Here is a 24,850-nt window from a genome sequence, read left to right on the forward strand (position 1 = left end):
AGGGCGAAGCAGCGTCCAGGTCTACGGAGACGAAAATTGGGTTCAGGTCCCAGGCTCTTCCTTACTCCTCCTTCCCCCGTCGGAGCAGAATTACTTACCTTACTAATTATTCATATTTATGTAAATGTCATTAGTTAATGTAACTTTCTATAAAAAGATAATCAGGCGAGAACGGAGCATAGGTATTACCTTAAGTGCATTGGCTCTGGTTGTTTCATTCATATGTTAATACACGTGATGCAGTCGTGCCAGGCGTGGGGAGGGTGGAGAGGAGGGGAGAGGAGGAAGGCAAGGGAAAGAAATTAAATAATAATAACAAAGCCCCACAAAGGCTTTAAGTTTGCATCGCGGGACCAAGGAACACGATGCCTTCTGATGCGCTGAACAAAGGGGGACCGGCGCCGTCCCAGCCGCGGCGGCTGTCCGGGCATTCCGGCAACTTTGGGTGGCTTTTTTGTTTGTTTGTGTCCCCTCCTCTCCTGAAGGAGAATTTTATGCTTCAAACCGTTTCGATCTACCCAAATCCTCGTGCCGAGCCGAGCGCCTCAATTCTCGAACGACCCCGAATTAAAGTATCTTTGTACGGGACACGCACCAATTAAAATTGCAATACCTTTTTGCATCTCCCTCTTTAGTGTAAGCATTTTAGGGCCATTTCCATAAATTCTCTGAGAGAATAAAGGCTATAATGGGAACAAGGTGAGAAAGCTGTTAACCATTGTTTCAGCAAGAAAAGGTCGTAAGTCAGGCAATTGGTGTCTGACCTGTCAGGATAAGGTATAAAGGCTTTATTCATGCAGTCGCTCACGATTTTCTCAGCTCTCACAAAAGTGTTTTTATGATTCTGTTTTCTTACCTCGTTCCTTAATTAAAAAGCTGAATGATTAGAATAGCACCTGCATAATGTCTGAACGACGCCTGCATACTAATTCGCGAGTCTTTACATCTAGTAATTATAACATAAAATCAGAGATTGAATAAAACAGAAGGATTTTGCCCCTAAAGCCCTGCTAATCCTCTTTTAAAAGAGTCTGCTGAAATAATTCAGAACAGTTTCCGGAAGTTGGATTACCGACTCTTTTTTGACTATTTACAATGAAATGATATTTCACACTTAAAGGACTCTCTGTATTTCTACAACAGGTTTTTTAAGGTGGCCTGTTTTCTAGACAATAACAATCCAGCGATTCCTTTATTTTCCTTCCCGTTTTTTCCCTTTTCCTCCCAGCAAGATCTTCATCTTTATCAAGTGTATGCGAGGATTAATCTGTCCTCAGGTAGGGATAACAAAACCTCCCCCCTTGAAACCTCCCTGTGACTCCCCACTCCGGGACTCCCCGTGACGAGGAGGAGGGAGGGCTGCCCAGTTGTGCCCAAGTTCAGACGCACCCTGTTCCCCGGCCGCTGGCAGGAGCAGGCAGTGGAGCAGGGAGCTCACATTGCTTCACTGTTGCCCCCACTCAGGGCAGAGGATAATTTAAGCCAGGAGACACTAGTCAAAAAGTTGAGGACTAATTTTTTTGTGTGTCTTCCCGAAACAGTTGGGGGATTATGGGGGAGTGGTGGTGCCCACGCTTTTTTCTGATTTTCAGGGCGTGCTGTAGCAGGTATCCTGAGAGGCAGCAGCGAGGCAGGGGAGGCGAAGGGGGCAAGAGGGAGCTGCTGCCGAGGGCAGCGCCGTCCCGGGGGCCTCCCCGCTCCCGCTGCCGGGGGCTCAGCCCCCCGGGGTAGCTTCCCCGGTCCAGGCAACCCGCAATGACGGGTTTTGCGGCAGTACAGAGCCGATCCTCTGGGTAACATTGACTGGGGAGAAAGAAAATGTCTGACGATCTGTTAGAGAGTCCTATTTATTTTAGGAAAAATATTTCCTCGTAGACTGGCAAGCTCCAGCCCGGTCATGAGATTGGCTGCCTCATGACGGAGAAAACGAAGTTGATGCACGGATTTTGAAACGCAGGAACTGCTGCCCGCACCCTCTGCAGCTCCGCGGGGTCTCAGCGCCTGATCCAAAGGAGCCACGGTGGTCCTGGCCTCGGAGCGGGGTGCATCCAAATGGAGAAGAAGCTGAGAACAAAGTCAGACTCACGGGAAGTTGCAGAGGTTTCTCTGAGATGTTGCCATCATTAAGAACACCTTAGTCTGTTGTGCCATTTTTTCTTAACTGTTAAAGAGTTGCTTTTGCGGTGACTTTTGTCCTTCCCCTCTTTTTCTTCCCATAGTGTAATCCTTCAAAAAACTCCAAATCATCTATGAGAAAATGGAGTCAACGTGTCATTCAGCATTAAAAATCTAGGGGCTTTAAATAAAAGCTTTAATTGCTATCCTGGCCCCATTATAACCATGGGAACGACATACTCTGTTGGAAACTCAGAAATGTTACATATCGCTTTAGCAGGCGCTGCCCTTGTTTGTTTACTGTAGCTTACTTTCATTTATATCCCAGGAATATTATTTCACTAGGCTACACACGAAAAGACAAAGGGTGTAAATAAACTAACATATGGCCCAGAGGTTTTAGAGGAGCTGGAGCCGCTTAGCAAGTCATGTGGGTGATACTGGGAATCCGTCTTCTGTCCTTCCCCTGCTCCCTCATAACCTCCTTCTCTCTGCGTATTCCTTCTACCTTGTCACGATAAGTCACGTTTGTGTCGCGACCGGCTTTGGAGCACCAGATGGTTTTTCCTTCCGACTGCAAAAATCTGGGCAGCGCAGGGGTGGGAAGGGATGGACGCAGGTCCGTGTGCCTGTGTCTCTACGTGCAGCTGGAGAGAACCAGTTGACATAACAAATGTGTGTGGGGATGTGTGTGCACACGCACACCAGCCCCGGACACGGTCGCTCCCGGGTGGGGGGCCCGGCCCCGGGAAGGGGCTCCGGACCGAGCCGGGCCGTTCCGAGCTGGGCAGCCCCTTGGAGAGGGCGACTGGCGAGGAGCCGAGCAGGGTCGAGCAATCTGGCGCCCACAGAGACACTTGACAATCTTTTTTTTTTCTGTTGTCGTTATTTTCAATTGTAGTCAGTTTCAGGATTTCTTTCCCAAAAAGCCCAACCGGAGTTGAGCCCCGCTCCGTCTGGGAGGTGCAGATGGTTTAACCACGCTGCACCTCCTTCCCTTCCACTTCTCCCGGTAAGGTGGCGGAAACGGGTCTCGGTTACTGATTCATATTTCTAATCTTCCTTTCCTGAGCATACAATGTGCTTTTGTTAAATGAATGGTCTTTAATTAATGCACTTGCACAATGCAGGGCCTTGCATGGGGATCGATGATAGGAAGCAACAGGGGATGGTTCCCTCCAAAATGGTTTGTCAGCATTGAGAAAGAAAAGGCAATGTCTATAAAAGGGCCACTAATAATGCCCACACGTCTCTCACCATGTTGTCTGAGGGGACATTCCTTCCCTTGTTGACAGTCAAGTGTAATAAGTACATGTCTTCGCTCAATCATTATAGACCATAGAATTGTATTCTTTAATTAGCATGTACTGTTAGCTCTCCTTTCCTTTATGGGCCAGTTTTTGTCTTTTACAGACTAGCAAAAATGTTTGCCTTCATTTATTTTTCTTGAATTCTATTATTTCTTAAATTATTTTCTTTCTTTCTCTCTCTCCCTTCGTGTAGTCAAATGTATTCTCTATTGACAATATTCCTGGCAGCTAAAGCCAACTTTTTGTCATCTCTCTGTGTTAGGCAACTTCTTTCAAGTTTTCCTTTTCTAAAAGGAATCGAGGCAGCGCATGCGCAAGGCGCCCGGCGGGTTCGGGCCGCGGTGTGCCCGGGGCTGCTGCATCCCTCCGAACTGCAAAGCTGGCGTTTGTCATGCGAGGGGAGCTCCGAGCAGGTTCAGGAGCTGCGAAACCCTGGAACCTATTAACATCCATCAGGAGAATACGCAAGGCGAAAAAGGCTTACTTTCAGATTACTTTAGCTGGCGAAAGAATTCCATCTCTTAAAAAAAGAAAAAAAAACCGCGCTAAATCCTACTAGGAATCTTATAAAAGGGTTTTATTTCTCTGTGACGGCGACCCATTCTGGACGGGTGGGAGGGGGGAAATTCTTCAAAAGAACACTTGCATCCTGCGAACCAACAACCCTTGGGGCTGAGGGGAGCAGCAGCCTCCCGGGGTGGCCCCGCTGAAAAATCACGCCAAAGCCCCGAGTGTTGGTGCCCAGTATCCCACTGTTGGTGTCCCCAGAGCCGCACGGTGCCCGTGAGGGGCTAGGGTGCCACTGCGGAGGTAACCGGGACAGGCACCCACCCTCCAGAGGGACAGGGCTCCACCTGGATGACACGGGCTCTGTTTCTGCACACTGTGCCTTGGTCAATGCCTAAAGTAAAATTGGTTTGAAGTCTGCGATCTGAAAAATGTTGTCTCAGAAATTAAACCAGAGAAGGGGGTTGTTTTGTTTTGTTCTTTTAATGGAAATGCCAACCTAAAACGATTAACATTAAAAAAGGTTAAAGACCAACAAAAAAAACCACCCATTAATACTTGATTGTACACCACATTAATAGTACACAGGTTTGGGCAAATTTTTTTTCAACTAGTATAAAAACCAACAGAAAGAGAAGGTTGAATACACAGTGTTTTAGGAATGGCTCGGTATCATCAGTACAAACACATTTTAAAAGTGCACATTTGTAAAAATAACCATATAAATGAAATGCTTATAAATATTTATTGTAAAAAAAAAATCCAAATATTAAAAATAAATAGTATGTTCAAGCACACAACAGAATATTCCTTCATTGTCAAACACGTGATAAAGAAAAATAAGGAATATAAGAAGTCTGGAAAGAGATACAGCATACCAACATTGTAAATGTTTTTCTGAAAGCTACATTTTTCAGATGCTTCTTCTCTGTACAGCTCACAAGGAATGTGCTGGATTTTTTCATAAATATGACAAGACCAAAAAATAATAATAATAATAGTAATACCCACTCCACTCTAATTTGACTCTGTCTTTACTCAGAAAAGGTCCCATTAAATAAATGGTTTGGCTTAGAATGGCAGGATTGGGCTCAGGTAATTCTTTAACAACTAAAACAGAAGTACAGATAAGTTACAACTTCAAGGAATTCATATTCCGAACAGGGCATTGCATGATATCCAGTGGGAAACTACTAAATAAAACTTGATCAGGGAATCATTTCAGTACAACACCATTGTGTTTATAAAATGAAGATACAAAAGGGATGCAGTTCGACTATCCTTACACGTACAGACAATAAAACATGAGAGCATATGGAAGCCATCACTTTGAATGCGTTAACAACTTCGATACATTGCAGTATATACATGCTTGATAGGTATTCGGACTGTTAAATGATCAAAGAATTTACTCTATGTCTACGCTCTTGCTTTCACTCTACTGGAAAGAAAACATTTTTTGGTCACAAAGTGGTGTTAATGAAACCCAATGTTTCTGCCTTTACCCAAGAATCGCATTCTATGCAGTGTGTGTGCAGGAATAATTTATTAGAAGGAAAAGTTTGGAGGATGAAATGCAAAAACAATGGACATAATTTCAACTTTCGATCTGTAAGGTCATACAGACATCTATGGACATCTGTACACAAGTCAGAGTTTCACGCAGACACAGCCACATATATCCAGATGTATGTCTATACACAGGATTCGATAGTTTGGTATTTTCTGCACCCTCTGGGCCCCTAAAGTTATCTTTAAAAGTTTGATTTTTGAATCTCTTTAGAAACGGTTTAAAGCTAACGGGCAGGGTGAGTTTGACAGAGAGGAGAACAAATCGCTGACAAAGAACCTTTTACGTTTCATCAGCGTTGTTAGGACGACGAGCAGGAATTTCTCAGATAATAACTCCCACTTCAAAGATTTCTCAGCTCAATAGAAATTGGACCATCCTTTTTATTCAACCACAAGGGCTGGCACTAAAGACGACTCAACTGTTTGAATTTTTTTCCCCCGTGTTTATTTTTCCCCTATTCACTAGGGTACTTGGATAAAATAAACAACAAGACAATTACTGGAACATGGACTTCTAACTTTCCCGGGCCCATGGCCCAGCGCCCATGGCCCCGGCCATGCGGGTGTCAAGTTCCCCGCACCGCGGAGCCTCCGCTCTCTGCCGCGCAGCGACAGCGGGACCGGGCGGAGTGGGAAGGGGGTACGGCCATCTCCCCCCGGACCTCAGCCCGCTTTCCAGCTCCTGGGGGCCTTCCATCGGGACACCTACTCCCTGACACAGAGGCAGCCCAGGGAGGGGGATCTTCCAGTCCCCATCCTATCTTCCCCTCCCACGCTCGGTGGGGAGGAAAGCGAAGCAATTCTCAGGCTTCGTGGCCAGTTTTGCTGCTAGAAGCTGGTCAGCAAGGCTGAGGAGAGCGGGCGGGAGCTCCCGTCGAGCTTGGGGGGCTGGCAGTCCCTTACTCTGGGGAGAAGGAGACCAGGGCTACAGCGTCGGAACGGAGCCCGCCTCGGGGGGAGGGCGAAGCCCAGCAAAACCCAGCTCCGCCGAAGTGCATTAGGTGGAGGAAGTCTATCTCTAGCGGGGAGCAGATTGAGTGTATTAAGCTAGCATGAAACCAAAGGTCAGTGCAAATGTATCTTAATAGACTGTCTCAAATGGAGTGTGCCTCCTTTGAAGGCCGCTTGCTATTGCTCTCCTCATTACCATAGCGATCCTAACGTGGCATGCTGATGCACCATAAAACTCACACTTTCAACCCCAAAATCAGGCCCTTTGAACAACCCGAGCTTGATTAGACCTTTCTCCTTTTCTTTCCCCCCTTAAAAACCATTTCCTTGCCTTTAGAAACTCGCCCTCAAATCCCAAATGCATTCTCTGATCCTGGCAGAAAGCAGAAACAAAAGTGAGCTGAGGCGACGGTTCAAGCGGGCCTTTTCTTCCTGACAGTCTTATCCATTTTTATTATGGTCTGGAACAAGTGCCCTGTTCGCGTGGGTTTTGTTTACCGGAAATTAAATGAAAATGATTTAGTTCGCGTCAAACAAAAATATATACTTGTATACACAAGAAAAAGGGCCTGTTAGACGTAAATATTATGTCCTTAATGAAAAGACTGGACGGGCTCCAGACTTCGCCTTTCACTATTTAAGTATGACTTGCCTATTGCCATAGAAATCCTAACTTACCATGAAGATTCACCGTTGTGAAGAAATACTTCTTTGTGCGAGCTTGCTTTGATGTCTAAGGCATAAGACTCAGGCTTTCAGCTGCGTCTGTCTAGATTACCTTGAGAGCAACGGGGTAGACATCTGTAACAAGCAAATGAAAAATTAAAGGTGATTAGCCTGCACATCCAAATACTTCAGTAAATAGAGAAATAAAGAAATAAACAGATCTCAGGACTTGATGGAAACATCCTCCCTACCCGCATCTGGCTTTTGCACTTCTTGATTTCCGTGACACAAGTTTCGGGGGGCTGGAGAGGGGCACAACTCTCCCCTGTTTAGGTTTCTCTTTCACACATTGCTCTCACCTAACTAATTTCCTAAGTATATTCCCTTAGCGACATGCTGTTGTCACTATTCGTGGTGTTTAAATACAAAAGTTGAATTTGGGCGAATGAAGAAAGGAACTTCGGCTTGGTGCCTTAGGAGAAAAATACGGTGGTATAGCAAGGAAAGCACTGGGCACTGGGGTGTTTTTAGTCACTGACCAGCTATTTATTTTCCTGTAGATTTTCTGTTTCTCGGTATCAACATACACGTGTTTATGTGCGTACGTGTACAGTTGTACACACACAGTAACCCCAGTCACCTGGGTGCGGAGGTGATCTGTCAGACACGAGAGGAGGCGGTTACAGCAGCCTTCTGTCTGCTCTCCGCAAGCCATAGAAACCCTTTCCAGCAGTCTATGCTATTTATTTGCCTATACTATCTGGTACTCTTAAACATCATTAAAGTAATTAAAACGGCACCATTCGGTAGTTTCAAGCTACCCCAGTGGAGAGGTTTGCTTATTTATTTTGGTGTTTGCTTATTTTTTTTACCCCCCTCCCTTTCTCTGAACCAGTGCAGTGAACCCTATAGGTTTGAGACTCTGGGACAGGATGGAGATGCTAAAGCCGCGTTGTGGGAGCGGTTCATTTCTCCTCGGGGCTGTTCGCAGGGCAGAGCCGTGGAGCAGCGGCCCCGGGTCCCCGCGCTGCCGGGGGCTGCCCGGCCCCCGCCCTGGCCCTGACGTCACACAATGGTCTCCCCCCACCCCGTCAGAACCGCCCCCCGGGAGCTTCAGCGCCCACGGTTCAACAGGAGCGCACTCTGGGTGGGGACGGGCATGTTTAGGTATTAGAAGTCATTACCAGTGGGAGCTAAAATGGACAGTCAATCATCGCACCCCCTGGGCCTTTCTTTATTAGCGACTACTGGGTGGGGGGGGAGGAAATATATATATATGTATTTTTATACAGAAAGAGGGAAAAGTAAGGAGATTCTCGACAGAAACGTCCATCGAACGGGTTAATTAATCAAAAAATTTAATGGATCCATTTTGTACAAATTGGTAACAAATAATAGTTTATATATATATATATTTCTTAAAAAAAACCACACTCACAGAAAATCGTGGGCGAACAGAACAGTGCAGCACACAGTACTGTTGACAAGAGAAAATCTGTACAGAGAAAATCTGTATGAAACCACTGAAGGGAAGGAGAAAGGAAAATGGGAAGAAGAAGGGGAAGGGAAAGGGAAAGGAAGGGAAGGAAAGGGGAAAGGACAGGGATAAGGAAAGAGAATGCAAATCAGTTGGCATGTAAACAGACTGGAGCAAGGCGGTCAGAGTGGGGGTGTGTGGCGCGGCGGGAGGAGGTGGCAGCGCCCGGCCGAGGCGAGCGCAGCCCTCCGGTATGCGTGGTGCTGGGGCCGCAGGCAGGGCCCACCCGTGCGCTCCGCAGCCTCTCTCCCTCCGCTAAGCGCCTCTCGCTGCCGCTCCCGCTCGGCATCCCCGTGCCCGGCGCTCCCCGTGCCGGCCGGGCCGGGCCGGGCCCGCCGCCCCCGGCGCTCCCTAGAAGCGGGGCCGGGGCTCGGTGGGGAGGCGCGGCGGCGGGGAGGCGCCGGGGGGTCCGGGGGGGCCGCGGGGCCCCGCGCCTTGACACACGTACCATTCGCTCAGGTTGGCGGCGGGCTGCGCGGGCGCGGAGGGCTCAGCGTGGGAGCAGGAGGCGGGGGGCTCCCGGCCGGAGTCCGAGGAGGGGGACACCAAGGAGGGCGTGGAGGACTCGTAGCCGGAGCTGGGAGGAGGGGATTTGCAGTGCACTTTCATGTGTTTTCTCAGGGAGCTGGGGTGAGTGTAGGACTTGTCGCAGCCTCTCACTTTGCAGTTGTAGGGCTTGTCGCTGGTGTGGACATGAGAGTGCTTCTTCCTGTCGCTGCTGTTGGCGAAGCGCCTGTCACAGCCCTCGAATTCACATTTGAACGGCTTCTCCCCTGCAGGAGGCAATGGGCGAGCACAGCCATTAGCGGCGGCGGCGGGACCGGGAGCAGCGCATCCCTCACCCCCACAGCCCACAGCCTCCCCGGACCCCTCTCTCCGGCCCTGCCACGGCTCCTCGCCCCGCGGAATCTCCTCTCACTAGCTCTGCCCCTGCCCCGCGGGCCCCGCCGAGCGTTCCGCGGAGCTGCCACTCCGTGCCCACTCGGATGAGCTGCCGGCTCCGCACGCGGAGCGCCCTGCCCGGCCAGCTTCTCCTTTTCTTTCCCCTGGCCTGTGTGTGTGCCATCGTAGGGGTCTGTGCAAAAGACAAAGCTCCGAAAAAGGAAAACTTAGAGGAGAACTGCTCGTTCTGAGCAAACTTTTGCTGTCCCCGCAGACTCGGAAGTCCTGCAGAAAGAGCGGTCAGTGATTTATCCCTTCGAAGGTTTTTACGTTAAATACATTTCTCACAGTCTCCTAGGCACGTGGAAATATTTTTCATAACCTGGCTAGATCATATTTCATCCACTTCATACTTGCACTGATTACAATGCCATGGAAGATCCACATCCCCTTCCTCTCCCCGCTCCCCAGCTTGCTGATTCCATGTGCTAAAGTACAAAATATTTCAAAAAGAAATATCGATTGTAGGGGAAAAACGATAAAGATTCTGAAGAAGGATGACTAGGCCAGAGCACAGCACTGTCGCGAGTGTAGGATTCCCTTTTCCTTTCAACTTACACAGTCACTGAAGGAATTGCAATCGGGATTAAATTGTCTGATCATATAATAAGTGATATTACACATAATAGAAATACAATCGTGTTGCTCGAGTCGTGTGAAAGTTTAACCTCGAATCGTGTGGACCTGGCATGGTAGACAATATACAGCAGGTTTTTGAGGAAACACGCCACAGCCAGATGAAGGATGAAATGCTGGCGGCATTATTGTCGCTGACAATAGCAAACTGCAAAACCCTGCTTGCCAAGGGGTACCCAGGTCCTGTACTAACCGACTATGAAAATATCTTCCTCATCCGTCAAAAGTCAAAAAATAGCAGGGCGGAGAGGACTCCACAAAAATACATGGCCTAACCTTACCGTGAAGAGCAAACAAAGCAACTGTGTTCACCATCATGGCGTATGTAGCCGAAAAGACTTCCAATATTTGGTTTTGTGTGTTTGTTTTGGTTTGGTTTTTTTAATTTCTTGGGTTGTACGTTTGTGGTTGTCGTTTTTTCCCCCTCTCAATTCGTCATGATTAAATTTAGAAGAGACTCAGCCTACATGGGGCTCGGCTGCGAGCAGAGACAAATAAAGGAAGGCATTCCAAATATTTCACATGAATGCACTTTATGCAAGGTGGGTGGGAAAGGCTCATGGCTCCGCGTTTTAAAGTATGCCCTTTCCTCACTGTAATAGTCAATGAGGAGCACTGACATCCTGCACCGCTAACATTTGCACAGAGGATGGGTAAATACCTGGCGTTGGAGGGAAGGGAGGGAAGAGGTTAAAAATAAGGTCTCTCACAAAACGATGCGGATTCTGTAACCAAATACTGTCGACATACAGCGGTGCATATGTAGAGGCACACGCTCGCCTATAATCTAATTAGAGTTTCACGTAAGGAAATAATTTGACCTTCAGCATCTAAGTTGAGACAACAAATCAAGGATATTAGTGTAGTACAAGCAAGCAGTAAGTTAGGAGACCCCAGGGAAAGCCATCCTCATAAGCACTCCGCTTGTGCAAAGTGAGTTCCATTCAGGTAAAAGCAGGCTGCACCGCACTGCGCTTTGCCGAGTTGAAAAATGTTCAACTTCTCTTAACCCCCTGGAAGAGCCACTGAAAGGTCCGTCCGTGCAGCCGGGTTTCAAGTGGGAAGAGGGCAGCATTTTCTCAGCTGCCCGGGTTGCATTCCCTGAACGCCTCAGTAAAGAGGAGCCATCCGAGCCGTTTGCAAGTATTCCTTTCGCGAGAGCAGGTTTCCTCACGCGGAAATCCCTGCCCGGCAGGGAGAGGACACTGCACCGGTCCCGGCTGCCGCAGCCCGGGCACGGAGCCGCAGCCACGCACAAAGTTCCGCGGGCGATGGAGACTCAACCGCCATTTTACCCGCACACTTGTAGCTGGGCAAAAGTGTTCAGTGAAATTCAGCTTGGAATTTGTGGCATAATCCCCCGTCTCCGGGAGTGGATTAAGGTATTTACCAACTTCTCCGGGTGAGTGGTGGTGGGGGGAAGCCGGAGCTGGCGGCTCCCGGGCAGCGGGCGAGGCGAGGGGGCGGCGGGGGCCGCAGGGAGGGAGCGGGGCTCCGTCCCACGCCTCGCACTATTGTTCCTGGCCCTCAGGGAAGGCGGTGAAGTGATCCCAGCCCGTCCTACTCGTCCTGTTGCCGCCGTCTTAACGGCCTTATCCTCCAACCTGGAAAACTCGAGCACCGCCAGATATCCCTCTGCCTGCTCCCCAGCCTCGGAGAAATCAGAAGTCATTAATATTTAAGGAGGCAATAATTTTCCTGTTGAATCTAGAACTGTCTTCATGAATAATTCGTAGTGAGTTCTATTAGGGTTTCAGAAACATTGCGTTTTTGACAACTTCTGGGTGTTTAATAGAAACGGTGGAACCATAAAGGCCCTGCAGGAGTTTGCACAATACAGCAATTAATCACCGAGAAAGTTAAAGCCAAAAGTACAGACCCGCCGAATGGTGTTTAATAAACGCAAATCTCCACTCTCGCGTTCGCCCTGAACCTGCATCTCCGATGTAGGTCAGTTTTCCCAAGAATTTAACCATTTTCTGCTTCAGAGACTTCAAACAGTGAGGCCGTTAAAGAGCAGTAAAAGTTTGTTTACTTAAGAAAAACACTGTCATTAAGAGATGAGCTCTCCCGGTTAATGGCTGTACCTGTGCTGATCCAACAAGGAACTGGCTAGGATACAAGTTACGTGACCCGGGGATACCCCTTTTTCGAGGAAAAAGGGGGCCAAGAAAGCAGCCGAGGAACACAACTACGCTGTCGTCCACCTCCTCCCCCCCCACCCCCCCGCCCCGCACACAGACTTACTCCTCATAGAGCGATGGAAAAATAATGAGGTGACGAGTGACGGTCGCTGTAAAATCTCAGTGCTATGTTTAGACGATAGCGATACGAAATTAGTGTATGTTCTGCATATTATATCATGTCGCGCTCTATCATAAAAAATGCAACTCCTGGAAGGTCAAACCCTGCACCAAGCATGGGGGAAGGGGAGTTTTATGAACTGGAAGGCGAAAAAAATCGTTTGGCTGTAAGCAGATCTTACAATAGGATTATGTAGTTTCCCTCGCAGTGCATAAGGCTGTACAGAAGGGGGTGGGAGGTGGAAAACCCTACACTGGAACAGATTAAATTTTCCAAAAAGGGCTTATTTCTTATCTTCTTCTTTAGAGAGGAAAAAAAAAAAAAAAAAAAAAAAAAAAGGACAAGCCAGCGCTATAGACTACAAACACCGGCTGCTAAACTAATTAATACAACTTCACAAGCTGCTCCTGGAAGTGTGAAAACTTTCTACGTGCAATTTCATTAATTATAAATGCTTTCCTGGCCGGAAGAGTTCAAACGTAGTTTTGCAAGATCGTCCATCGTGTTACTTTATTTTCTGTTAACTAGAACTAACAGATGTTTCTGACACATGTCCCAATTTCACTTAACAGATCTGCAAATGACATTTCAGAATGTACAGGCCGAAACAATACAAGGGTTTCTTTTCTTTCTTTTCTTTTTCCCCCCCTTCACGAGAGTCAGAAATTGCAGCTCCCCATATTTGCGAATGCAGAAAGTCGTTGGAAGGCAATGCTCATTAAAAATGTCAGTGTTATTCAGATCAAACATTTGAAACTCCCTCTGCCCAAAACAGAACTGTTGAACGAAAAGGTCGCAGCTGTGTTATTCTCACAATGTTCGAGCAGCAGCATCTCAGAGACATCAGTCAAAACTGACTAGACAAGTTGTAACTTCCATTGTTCACTTTTAATTTGTGAGCTTGCACAATGATTTCATTTTTTCCCCCCGACTACTTTAAATCGGAAAAAAAAAAAAAATCCTCGCCAGTGTGAATTAGAAGAAACAGTAGCTATATCATTCGATATTTACCCAGATTTATCCATATAAACATTACAGCAGCCTCTCCGCACAACCAGAAAAAATTACAGACGAGAATTCTGAGATTTGCTCTTGCTTTCCCCTTCCCCCCCCCTTTCCTCCCCTTCTCCAAACGGTAAAGAAGCAAACAAATCTGAGAATTTATTTTCCAGAAGTACTTGGCGTGCATTCAATAACAACTCAAAGGATAAATTAAAAAAAAAAAAAAAAAAAAAAAAGGAAAACAGTACGCTGAATAACAGAGAGAAAGAGTAAAGAGAGCTTTACATACTGACCTGTATGAGTTCTTTTGTGTATTTTGAGATTCTCTGATCTGGCAAACACTTTGCCACAGCCTGGGAAAGGGCAAGGGAAAGGTTTTTCACCTGTGTGGACTCTGATGTGATTTACAAGTTTATATTTGGCCTTGAAAGGTTTCCCTTCTCTCGGACACTCTTCCCAGAAACATATGTGATTGGACTGCTCGGGTCCTCCAACGTGCTCCACCGTGACATGAGTCACCAGCTCGTGCATCGTGCTGAAAGTTTTCGAGCATAATTTTTTGGGAGTCTGGTCCAACTCAATCCACTTACAGATGAGCTCCTGTTTGATGGGCTGCCTCATGTAACGAAAGAAGGCACCCGGGCCGTGGTGTGGAGCCAGGTTCACGTTCAGATTCATACCACCGTAGTTATGAAGCGAAGAAGCAGCAAAATGATCTGTCCTGGAGGCTGGTACTTGAGTGAAATGTTCAGACCTGGCGTACATTTCTCCAGGTAACCCCAGTCTGAGCTGTCCGTTTAGATGGCCACCTGGAGCTGCATGGGGAGGCTGCTCATGGAGTCCAGTGAACAGAGAGGGATTCCCAGCTTCTGAGTGGTGGTGGTGGTGACCATGGTGTCCGGGGTAGCTACCTGTTGTTGAGACAAACAGTCCGTGGTGAGAACTTGCAGCGGGGTGCTGCTCGGTCAGCCCTGGCATGAGTGGGGCCGGCAGGTCTCTGCGTATGAAGAAGTCCCTACCTGCTGCCAGAGCCTGGGCTGAGTGAGAGACGGGGTAAGGGGCTGCTGGTGACTGCGCCGGGCCAAACGCTGCCGTTTGACTACAGACCACCTCGGCTTGGCCTGCCATATGATGATGATGATGATGATGATGATGATGGTGGTGGTGGTGGTGGAGCTGGTGGTGGGGATGAGGGGCAGGGCTGATCTTAAGGGCCGCGGGGTGATGCTGAGGAGGAGGATGAGGAAGAGGATGGTGGCGGTGCCCCATGTGTTCTGGCCGGAGCTGCTGCGGCCCGAGGCGGGACTCGGCGGCGTGTTCCCCCGGCTGCGTGGGCGCCGTGGTGTGGGGATGCCCGGCGACACCCTGGAAGCCTGTCATGCTCTGAGGGGGGCGGTGATGGTGGCGAGGAGCCCCCGCCAAGTCTACTAATCTGAGCGCCGTGTTCCGCCTGGAGAGAGCAGCAGGGTCCATCACCGGGATCCCCAGAGCATCCACGCTCATTAGCTTCTAACGCTAAAAAGTCACCTGACAGCGGGAGGAGAGATACACAGGCCAGCGGAGAGGGGGGAGGTGGAGCGGGGGAAACAACTTTCTTTTTTTTTTTTTTCTTTGTTTTTTTTTTTTTCCTCCTTTCTCCCAAAATAAAAAGTTTCCCGGTGCCGCTGCCCTGGCGGCGGGACGCACGGGCGGCTGTGCCAGCGGGTGGGCTCGGGGGCCGGCGGGAGGCTTTGGCGGCGGCCAGGGAGGTCCCGCGGCGCGGCCCGTCCAGCCCGGGGCCGGGGCGGCCCTCACGGCGCGGCGGGACCGGACGGGCCGCGCTCCGGCCGCGCCGCTGCCCCGCCGGCCACACAATCGCCGCGCCCGCCCATTGGCTGCCGCCGCGGTGACGTCACCGTGACAGGTCCCGCCGCCGCCTGAAACGGAGATCGCCGGTGCCGCGGGGGGCGCGCGCGGGGACGGGCCGCGCATGCGCCGCCGCACCAACCCTGCCCCCGATGCCTCCTCGGCCCGGCCCGGTCTCTGCCCGGGACCGGGCACCGCTGGGCTTCCACCTGCGCCCGGGAAAAAAAGCCTCGGCGGGAGTGGAGGGCATCACCCTGGCCTGCCCCTCGCCTCTGTCCGTGCCCGCTGCCTGCCCCGAGACAACGGGCAGCCGCGGGGTTCTCCTCTAGGGGAGCGAACGGTCCCCGCCGCCCGGCCAGAGCAGCGGTGGTCGGAGCGGTCCCGGTGCCGGTCCTGCCGGCGGGTCCTCGCACTTGTTGCCAGCGCGGGGAGAGGGTCCTTACCCGGCAGAAGCTGCGGCCGGAGCCGCACCGGCCGCTCGCTGGCCAGGCGTGCTCGGCCCGGGTCTGGGGATACCGCCCCGGTGCCAACGCCTGGACAAAGGATCCCCGAGAGACTCCCCATCCTCTTTCCCCTCCTCTGACAAGTTTTAGCAGTTATCTGATTACTGGCCGCCGGAGCAGTGCGAGAAATCGTGATGTTTAGGCTGAATCTGAATGTTTAACCCAGAAGAGGGAGTCTCTCCCTCTCTCACTTTTTCTCACACACAGTTACAGGATAGTTCAATGTAAAATCCCCGTCATTGGCTTGAAGGAAAAGCATTGCCAAATATTCATAACGAACTTTGTTCTGATGATTCTCACCTGAAGCAAATAACATGGTCTGCAGGGTTTGCGTGCTAGTAGTGGAAGTGTAAGTTTGGGTTTCAGCTGGACACTGAGGCCTTACAGGTTTAGAAAAGCTTAGGGCTTCAGCACAGGAGGAAGTATCTGCTTAAGTTTTTAAGAAGGGGATTGTGAACTTAAAAAAAGTAAATTAAACATGGGGAAAGATTCCTCTGCTCCAAGAAAGAAAAACAAATCTTCAAATATCTGCCCATTGTATTACCACAGTACTTGGATCCTGACACAAAACGGCTCCACCAATAACCTCACAGTCTTATGAAATACAGCAATGCTTAATTCCCTACCCATCCTGTCAAATTCTCATCATTATAATACATTGACTCGCTGTTAATTTGCCAGTGGATTCTTTCCCAGATGTGCGTCAGGTAAAGCTCCCAGAGTAGAATTTTGCATTTCCATAAGAATTTAATAGTGTTGGGGATCAATAGGCTTTATGTGAAGTAGTAAAACAAGAAACTATTTGGCAATGTCAACCCAGCTACTTTCATAACACAAGCTACAAGCCAACGACTGGAAACCATAAGATTAAAGTTTAGGACATACATAAGCACATAGGAGACATCTTTGTCACAGCTTCGCATATTCTGGGTTGGCTGCAATTACATATTTTGTCTCTGCTTGCATTTACCATACTTGTGTTGTAAAACTAGGCTGATATTCAGGTAGCTAGCTATAGATACATCCTTGCACGCATCTTTCTGAGTGGAGATGATGAAAACTGACAAATGATGCAATTAGCTCCCCAACCTTACATAACATGTTTACGCAGGCATTTTACACCACACACCATCCTCACAATATCTCAACTTTCAAGTCTACTTGCTGTACGAAATGGATTTGACAGTCCTATTCATGACCATCTCAATAGGAGTGCACAGAAGAGACAAACGTTAGGAAGTATGAATCTGTTACTTACAAATGTACTGAGACTGTGAATCCCAAATAAAGCTGCTTTCCTCATACCTCCTTAAAACACTGCATCTCTACATACTTGTTATCCATCAATTCTGACACTTCTCAGTCAAGGGAGAAAACATTTGAAAGAGTTCCCCAGTTTAAAAAGATGTCATAACAATTTTGCCCTAAGTTCATTTCAAATGTTGTGATGATTTCTTGCCAGACACTCATGGCTCTCAGCTTGCCCCTCACTCAGGGCTGTCTCTCGCATCCTTTTCCAGGCGGCGTAGGAGAACCTGGCCCTCGGTGTCCCTCACTGTTAGGTGAGGTTGATGTGAGCCCCGGTTGCGTGCGTGGGGGGAGCGGGCGGAGGCGGGCGGGGTCCGCCACATGACTGCGGGGAGGCGGAGAAACGGGCAAGAGAAGGAAAGCGGGCCCAGACCCGGACGGACTCCACTCATCTTCCACAATATTTTGAAAACTTGAACCCCTGTCTGTGCAGCCCTTTGGCAGCTCGAGCCCATACTCGAGAGGTGACGGAGGTCTCCTGTTTCTTGGCAGCGTCCTGAGCCCTGATTGACCAGACACGCCGGGCTCTCGGCAAACTCTCAAGTGTGTCGACATCGGCTTCTGCATGGCCAACAGACTGGCAGCTTGATCCTGAGTACAAATTTTCCTATGGCTGCTGTGTGTCCGCGACCCCGTCCTCAGCCCCAGGCCCCAAAGCTAGCCCGAGCTGGAGGGTGGCTCTCAAGAGGTGACATTTTGTAAAGACGAGTCACTAGCATTTCTCTGGCCCCCAACCCTCTCTCGTGCAAGAAGGTCGGGGCTGTGCCCTGAGTGAGGGGCTGAACTGTCCCCCCGGCTCTCCGCTCTGCCATGTGGGGCCCAGAGCTCCGCCTGCCCCAGCTCGGGGTGGGCGGCCCGCGGGGGCAGCCCCAACCCTCCGGCCTCTGCCCGAGGGCAGCCCCAACCCTCCGGCCTCTGCCCGCACACACCCTTGCCGAGGCCTGCGGCATGGAACCGGCTCTTTGTGGGGTGGGAACAACCCCAGCTGCTCATCACCTTTACCTTAGCCTTGGTTTTTACGGCAGTAATCTACCTAAACATTAAGATGCTTGTCGGTATTTCTAATATTGCCTCGAAAACACAGCTCCCTTTATAACCGTGCTCAGCTCAAGGCACAGCTCCTGCCCTCGGGAAGCGTTGGGGAGAGATAAATTTGACCTTCATCTACCCCGTGTTCTCCCACTTCCACCTCTACGGAAACTTCCCGACAAGCCAGCTACAAAATATCTAGCCGATGCCCGAGAACTGGGCCAGGATGACCTGAACGTTCCAGACAAGCTTCAGGGGTTACTTTTTTAGGCTTCAAATCCCGAACGAGAGGAGGGGAACAGATTAGTCTGAAAACCCCTCATCTTTACTGTGAGAAAAAGAAAAAACGCGAGGAGTAGAAACAGAAAGGACCAAGAAAGTCACCCTGTGCAATTTCTTATCTCTCAAACTCGCTTAGGCAGGGAGGGATGAGGGAAGCAGACACAGAACCTGAGCCCAAGTCCCTGCCTGCCCCGGCAGAAGGCACTGCTGGTTAGGAAGAGGTGGCTCGAGAAAGCCTTTCAGCAATCCCAGCTTCACCTCAGGGAGGAGAGGGTACCGAGTAGCGCCGGAGCACACTCTGCCTTTGTTTTTTTTCCCTCGCCCCATATCCACTTACGGGGACTTCTTTATTTCAAGGTTCCCGAACAATGGGAAATCAGCTACCAGACAAGCAACGGTTTGTCTCTCACATTTTGTGACCTAGAGCTACCCTAGGACAAGCAAATCATATGCTTATTTTAAATAGAATATTTCATTCAGGACCTCAAGATTAAGGTATTCCTGTCAGATAAGCTGTCAGTCACTAACTACTTAGACACCACATTGTGGAAGCCTGGTATCCCTGGTAAAGATGATACATATCATGTAAACCCCATCAACAAGATCAAAGTCTTCTTCTTTAATAGGATCCAATACATGTCAAACCTCATTCCAATCAAATCGTCCGTAAATGAATTCAAGATGAATATGTCATAGAATAATGTGACAGTGCAATCACATGGGGTCAGGGGTTGTTGTTTCAATGAGAGAGTCGTCAAATATTAATTCTAGAACCTCCAAATGAATAGGCATTGAGCAGGATTAGGCAGCTGCTAGTGGGGAGTTCTGTCGCTGATTTGTGTTTATGCAAGTACGTTAAACACTAAGCTGAAAAAAAATGCAGTCTCCTTTGAACTGTAAAAAGGACATATTTTAACTTACTTGACTTTTCCAGGATGTTTCTGTAAAGTCGTTTTCTTTTCCTCATTACAAGGGGAGTCTTGTGCCTCATTTCCTGACTTTGTTCCTGTTTGAGGAGAGAGGTAGAAAGTTAAGAGCAAAACCATTTGTGTGATATGAAATGAGTAAGGCACTCTATATGTTGGGCATCACAGATTCAGAAAGGAAAGGGGAAAAAAACCAAAATCAAACAAAAAAGAACAAACCCAAAAAAACCCAATCCATAAAACCAAACCAAAACACAAATTAGGCAATGAGAGAAGCTTTCTCTGAGGGGAAACTGGAGGCTGTCTCCCCAGCAAAGCAGCACATGTTTTATGGAGTCATGAAGTTTCCATGGCTGATTTAGGGGGAAAAAAAATATGAAAGGACATCTTTTCAGTTCTCCTTTGATCTGACATTCACCTTCTGGCAGGCTATTGTAAGGCAAGTTTTTACCCACTCGGCTATATTGTTTACAGATCCTTCCGTCCCGAAATTAAATTCCGGACTCTCTGCGAGCCTCCAACACAAGTTGTTGTCTCAGCAAGGATTAGTAAAGTACCACCCTGGCACTTCTCCCTGCCTATAATTTTCAGCTTGCTCTTTGCTCTCTGTAAGGCAGAGCCCTGCCACTGCTACAGGCAGAACTTTGCACAACTTGTTTTGAGCGGCAGAAATAGCTCTGAGAGCAGATCTGGGGCTGGATGCAGTGTCTGAGTCTGAATTTTTGCAGATATCTTTGAAATTCTCAGGATTTTGTTTGGCTTTTAATACAGAAAAGCACACTAGAATCTGGAATCAGTTACTTAAAATGACATTATTATTATGATTATGATTAGTAATAATAATAGTAATAGTAATAGTAATATTATTACCCTTGCTACTATTATTTTAGAGACTCCAGAACTAGTAAGCAAAAATAAATCTGTACTAACACAAACACTTGATGATATTAATTACGAAACTTCATCATCGTATCACAGTCATAATCTTTCATAAATAATTTGATGTCCTCAATATTTTCACTTCTGTGATGAAAATTACTGCCAAAACTTTAGGAATCCCTTAGGAATTGAAATTCCTAGTCAATTTCCATTCATCCTCGCACTTTTCTCAAGTCAGAGCAGCCAACACTGCCCCGCTAGTGAGAGGTTTGCAGGAGTTATGCTTTATTGGTTAGGATGGGAGGCTGGAGGACTGCTCAGTTCCCAAGTGCTCGCCAAGACTTGTTGAAACTGGACAAAAAAAAAAATCGCTGCATTTAATATTTCGAATGGTTACCAGATGACAAAAAGGAAGGCAAAACAGTTCTGCATTTCAGAGTAAATATTGGCTAAAACTCTGGCTCGACCTCGCGCGCTTTTCTCATCTGCACTGTACCGTCGGTGGAGCAGGAGGGTGAGGATATCCCCTTGCCTAAACTGTTGGGATGTCGGGCGCTACTGTGGGGTACCAGTTCCCCCTCGGTGTCGCGCTGGGGCTGCGATGGGACCCACCCCGCCTCCCTTCCCTAAACGCTCTCTCCCGCAACGGGTGGAAGGTGCGCCGGGGCCGGGGCAGCCGCCACCCCGCGGGATCCCGGCGGCCCCGGGAGGGATTGCGAGGCAGAGCGAGTGGGCGGCAGTAGCGATGGCGTGTGCCCCGCCGCCACCGGCTTGTCACGCAACCTGTACTTTCCGCGGCCGCGCAGGGCGGAGGGAGCGTTCCCCAGGAAGGACTCGGTGCAGAAATAAAGTTCCTCGTCTCCGTGTGGAGAGAGCCCCGGGACAAGCCCGACCAACTGGCTGGACTCCCCGGAGCTGAGGGATCGTGCGTGACAAAGAAGTGACAGGAAAGGGGACGGCGAGAAGCCAGTCCCTATCGGTCGGCGCTGTGCCGGTGCCCTGGACTGGCACGCTGAGTTGGGCTCGGGTCAGAGGTCACCTTCGGATGTATCGCTCCGGGCAGGGATTTGGAAGCTTTCGCCCTTCCCCAGCCGCCTTCAGACACGGGGCGGCCCCTCGGGGCCGGGACCAGGGTCGCAGCCCCTCCCCGGGCTCTGGGCCAGGTAGGAGGCAGCACCCAGTCCCGTGAGCAGCGCCCCCGGCTCTGCCTGCGGGGGGGCGGGGAGAGGCCGGAGGGGGCCGGCCGAGCTCCCGGGCTCCGTCCCTCCCGCACCCGCCTATAAAGAAGGGCTTGCGGTGCCGGAGCGCCGGGTCCCCGGAGCGCCCCCGTGGCACCGGGCGCGGCAGTGGGCGAGGTTCTGGGCGGGGAGCGCGTCCCAGGGACGCCTCCCCGCGGGGCTCGCCATTGTCAGCGCTCGTCCGCCTCTGCACGCCGCCCCGGGTTCCCGGCACTGCCTGGGCAGCCCCAGGACCCGTCCGGTCCCGGTGCTTGCCCGTCCGAAGAGATCCCGGCAGCTGTCGGGGTCGGGAGAGCCTCAGCCCCGCTCTGCGCACCCCGCAGCCCCGTTCCACGGACCTCCGCCGCTCTACATTGCGCAGACCTCCAGGCCGAACCTCCCTATGCGTTTAGGGGGGTGGGCGCGGCTCTCAGAGTCCGACAGAAGGTGTCGAACTCCCCCTTCGGTGCTTCCCGGGCTCCTGGCCCTCCGCCCGCCCCCGCCCGCCGAGGTGCCTCTGGGACCCTGCCCCACGTGGGCGAGGGGCAGCCGAGGCGCTGCCCCCCTGCACCGCAAGGTTCCAGCCCTTCTTCCCGGGGTGGCCAAGCCTCCTCCCGACGACCCCTCCACGACGACAGGGAGCTCTCGCCCAGCCCTTGGGGCAGGCGCTGGGGGCTAGGCAGCTGCCCGGGCTGCACAGACAACCCCTATACCCAGACACTTACCCCTGCGACCTGTTGAAGGTTTCCCCTCATTTCTGAACTGGCAAAAATAAAAGTGGGGGTGGAGGGGAAGGGAAAAGAAAGAAAGAATGAAAGAAGAAAACAATACCCCCCGCCCCCCCAAGAACCCACCACCTCTTTGGCGCTTCCATCGAGGCGGTCATCCTTCATTTCTTCTTTTCTTGCTTTCTGGAAGCAGTTAGGGAATGTATGATGAAGCAGAAATGAGCCGTCAGGATGATATTTTAATGGCTTATATGTCACGTTGGTGCATGTGGCTTTGAACTGGAGCAGCTTTCGTTTCCTGCAGAGAGCGCACCGCAAATCCCACTTGATAACTTCTACAACCCACAACATTTTTTTTTTTTACATTCACTCTTACACTGTATATTTAGATACGCTTCCTAAAAATACCTTCTCGTCTGCCTTCTCGTATATTTTGCACCGATCTGAAATGATCACTGGTTTCCCCTTGCACTGGGAGGCAGGCTAGCACTGAACTACCCAACTTTCTAGCTCTCCGAATGCCATCGTCCAGCACAGTTCACAGTAATGCTGACAACTCTGTCCTTCGCTTAATTTTAGCTCCAAATACAGAAAGTAGTGCAACACCCGCCTTAAGACTATGTCCACACCCAGGCGCTCCCTAGAGCGGGTATACCTGTTGCTATAAGCTATTGCAATTCCATCAAATAGATTTCGTAGAATAAAAGCAAACGTGTAGATTCAGCTCACCATTATTCTAAGAAAAACAAACCCAAACCCCATCAAACCCTGTAAAGCCTCCCAAGATCCAAGGAAAATTACATAATAGATCTGCTCTGAAAGCTATCTCCATGCACCGAGCACAGGCACACTGCGTCTGCAGATAAACTGCAGTGAAACATTCCATCAAGGCTTATCAAAGTTTATTTATTGTCGTTGATGTTTGTTTGCCTGTTTTCTAGCCGCAATGGCCATTTTATACCTCTCAAAATGAGGCAGTTCTCACCCGAGAAGGGTTCTCGCAGCAGCGCTGGTAGTCCGACTCTTCAGTACCTGCGCTGCGGATTGCTTACCAGCGGCTTTAATTAGAGAGGATGAGTTTAAAGTTTCTTTGTTTGGTACTAGGAATTGGAGGGGCTCGGATTGAGCTGCGAAGGAGGCAAGTGAAGGGCTGAACAAAGGCGAAATGTATGGAGTCTGACTCTTAGCGAGCTTTTGGTGTTTTCGTTACTAGAAAATAATTAGAGCTAATGAATATGCAGGCGACCGAGTAAATAAATAATTTGTCAGTTTTATATATGTACGCACATGGGCTCATACGTAAGTGTATCTATACATACACACACAAAGACTGTCTGTATTTTAAAGTTTCTTGAGACCTTTTTTTTTTTTTTTAAGGAGCCGAAGCATCGTTTAAAATATTGTACAAATGTTGCTTAGCTTAATTGATTAAGCCACAAAGGTTTTCTGCTTTTAAATACCATACTTATACCTTTCAACAATCATTTTAATATATAGTCAATGGCTCTTTGTAGCGGGAACAAAAAAGAACTATCCACAGTTTTTCAATAGACTTTGAGCTGGGGAAAGACAGGTTAATCGAGGGTTGCATCTAGAAAACAACCAAGTGTTGTATGTTTGCACTGAATCCAAATGTCTGCATTTTTCTAACTAAATCAAAGGGAGTGTTATTTCTTTTTCTGCTCACTCATCTGAAGGTAAGTAAATTTTCTCTGGCGATCAAAAGCCTGGTCAGCAACAAAGACACCGCCTGCTTTTTCCACCGTCCTGGTGTGGCAAGTTGAGGAATTTCAATAACTGTGACAAGGGTGACTGATTTGTGAACTAGAAAAGGTTTGAATGTCAGAAAATTTACATTGCTCCTATCGAGGATTTAAAATAAATTTTTCAAAAAAAAAAAAAAAAGAGCGAGCGAGAGAAAAGTAATCGTGAGTTACATGCAGTAGGAAGACAAATAATGTAGACTTGGAAAATTTACAGTTTTACCTGAATGAGAGAGACTCCGTAAAAGAGAGAGCGAGCGACAGCGAGAGAAAATGAGAGCGAGAAGGGGAGAGAAAGAAAATAACAAAAAAGGAGGCGAACCAACAACAACAAAATTAGAAAGTTAAGAGTGCTCACCCACCTGCGTTTTGATGGGTGCAGAAAACAAGATTTATTTCAGAAACCTGATGGAGGGATAGAGTCAGCTACACAGAGAAATCACGTCTGGTGTTAAAAAATAAAATCAAGTGCACCCAGCACCTACTCTCGGAGAGCTTCAGTTTTAAATAAGAAGAAAACACCTTCAAAAGACGCGAATCCCTATAGGGCTTCTCTTTCCAAAGCCTAAAAAGTTGCTCAATGATCTTAAAAATTCAGGATCAGCACGAAATCATCATAATCATCATTACCAGAATGCTGGAGACAGAGGGACAGAGAGAGGGAAAGCGGGGGACAAAATAACCCTAATAATAATAGAAGATTTTTTTTTCCTTAGCAATACACATACACACAAAAAGATGCGCTGGAAATATTTTCGTGGGGGTAAAAAAAAAAAAAAAAAAAAAAGAAGCAAAAAAAAAAAAAAGCCTTATATATATATATTAAAA

At 49.0% G+C, this 24,850-nt stretch overlaps 1 protein-coding gene and 1 long non-coding RNA gene across 9 annotated transcripts; one reads left to right on the forward strand and one right to left on the reverse strand.

Annotated features, from left to right (window-relative positions):
• Positions 1-1,765: 1,765 nt before the first annotated feature.
• On the reverse strand, positions 1,766-24,789 carry ZIC4 (Zic family zinc finger 4). 8 transcript variants are annotated; one of them, XM_088170827.1, is made up of 6 exons: positions 24,385-24,789; positions 22,386-22,557; positions 19,431-19,515; positions 13,836-14,453; positions 9,107-9,431; positions 4,397-7,256 (listed from the first exon to the last, which is right to left on the reverse strand). In XM_088170827.1, coding segments are annotated over exons 2-6 (1,068 nt in total). In that variant the 5' UTR covers positions 22,425-22,557; positions 24,385-24,789; the 3' UTR covers positions 4,397-7,255. The 8 variants fall into 8 exon arrangements, 6 of the variants coding, with proteins under 6 accessions (XP_088026953.1, XP_088026952.1, XP_088026951.1 ...); XM_088170826.1 differs by lacking the exon at positions 24,385-24,789 and having other exon boundaries at positions 22,389-24,338; XM_088170825.1 differs by lacking the exon at positions 24,385-24,789 and having other exon boundaries at positions 22,386-24,338.
• LOC148222650 (uncharacterized) lies at positions 10,758-13,784 on the forward strand. Its single transcript, XR_015805716.1, has 2 exons — positions 10,758-11,618; positions 11,768-13,784. It is a non-coding gene; the product is annotated as an uncharacterized LOC148222650 (long non-coding RNA).
• Positions 24,790-24,850: the final 61 nt, after the last annotated feature.

This window comes from Sturnus vulgaris, chromosome 10 (genome assembly GCF_052056855.1).
Source record: "Sturnus vulgaris isolate bStuVul1 chromosome 10, bStuVul1.hap1, whole genome shotgun sequence".
NCBI classification, from domain to species: domain Eukaryota; kingdom Metazoa; phylum Chordata; class Aves; order Passeriformes; family Sturnidae; genus Sturnus; species Sturnus vulgaris.

Coding starts and splice junctions, on each gene's coding strand:
- ZIC4 (XM_014877863.2), bottom strand. CDS start 15,045: ATGAGCGTGGATGCTCTGGGGATCCCGGTGATGGACCCTGCTGCTCTC. Junction 9,432..13,835: donor ACACAAAAGAACTCATACAG/GTCAGTATGTAA, acceptor TGCCTCCTGCAG/GGGAGAAGCCGTTCAAATGT.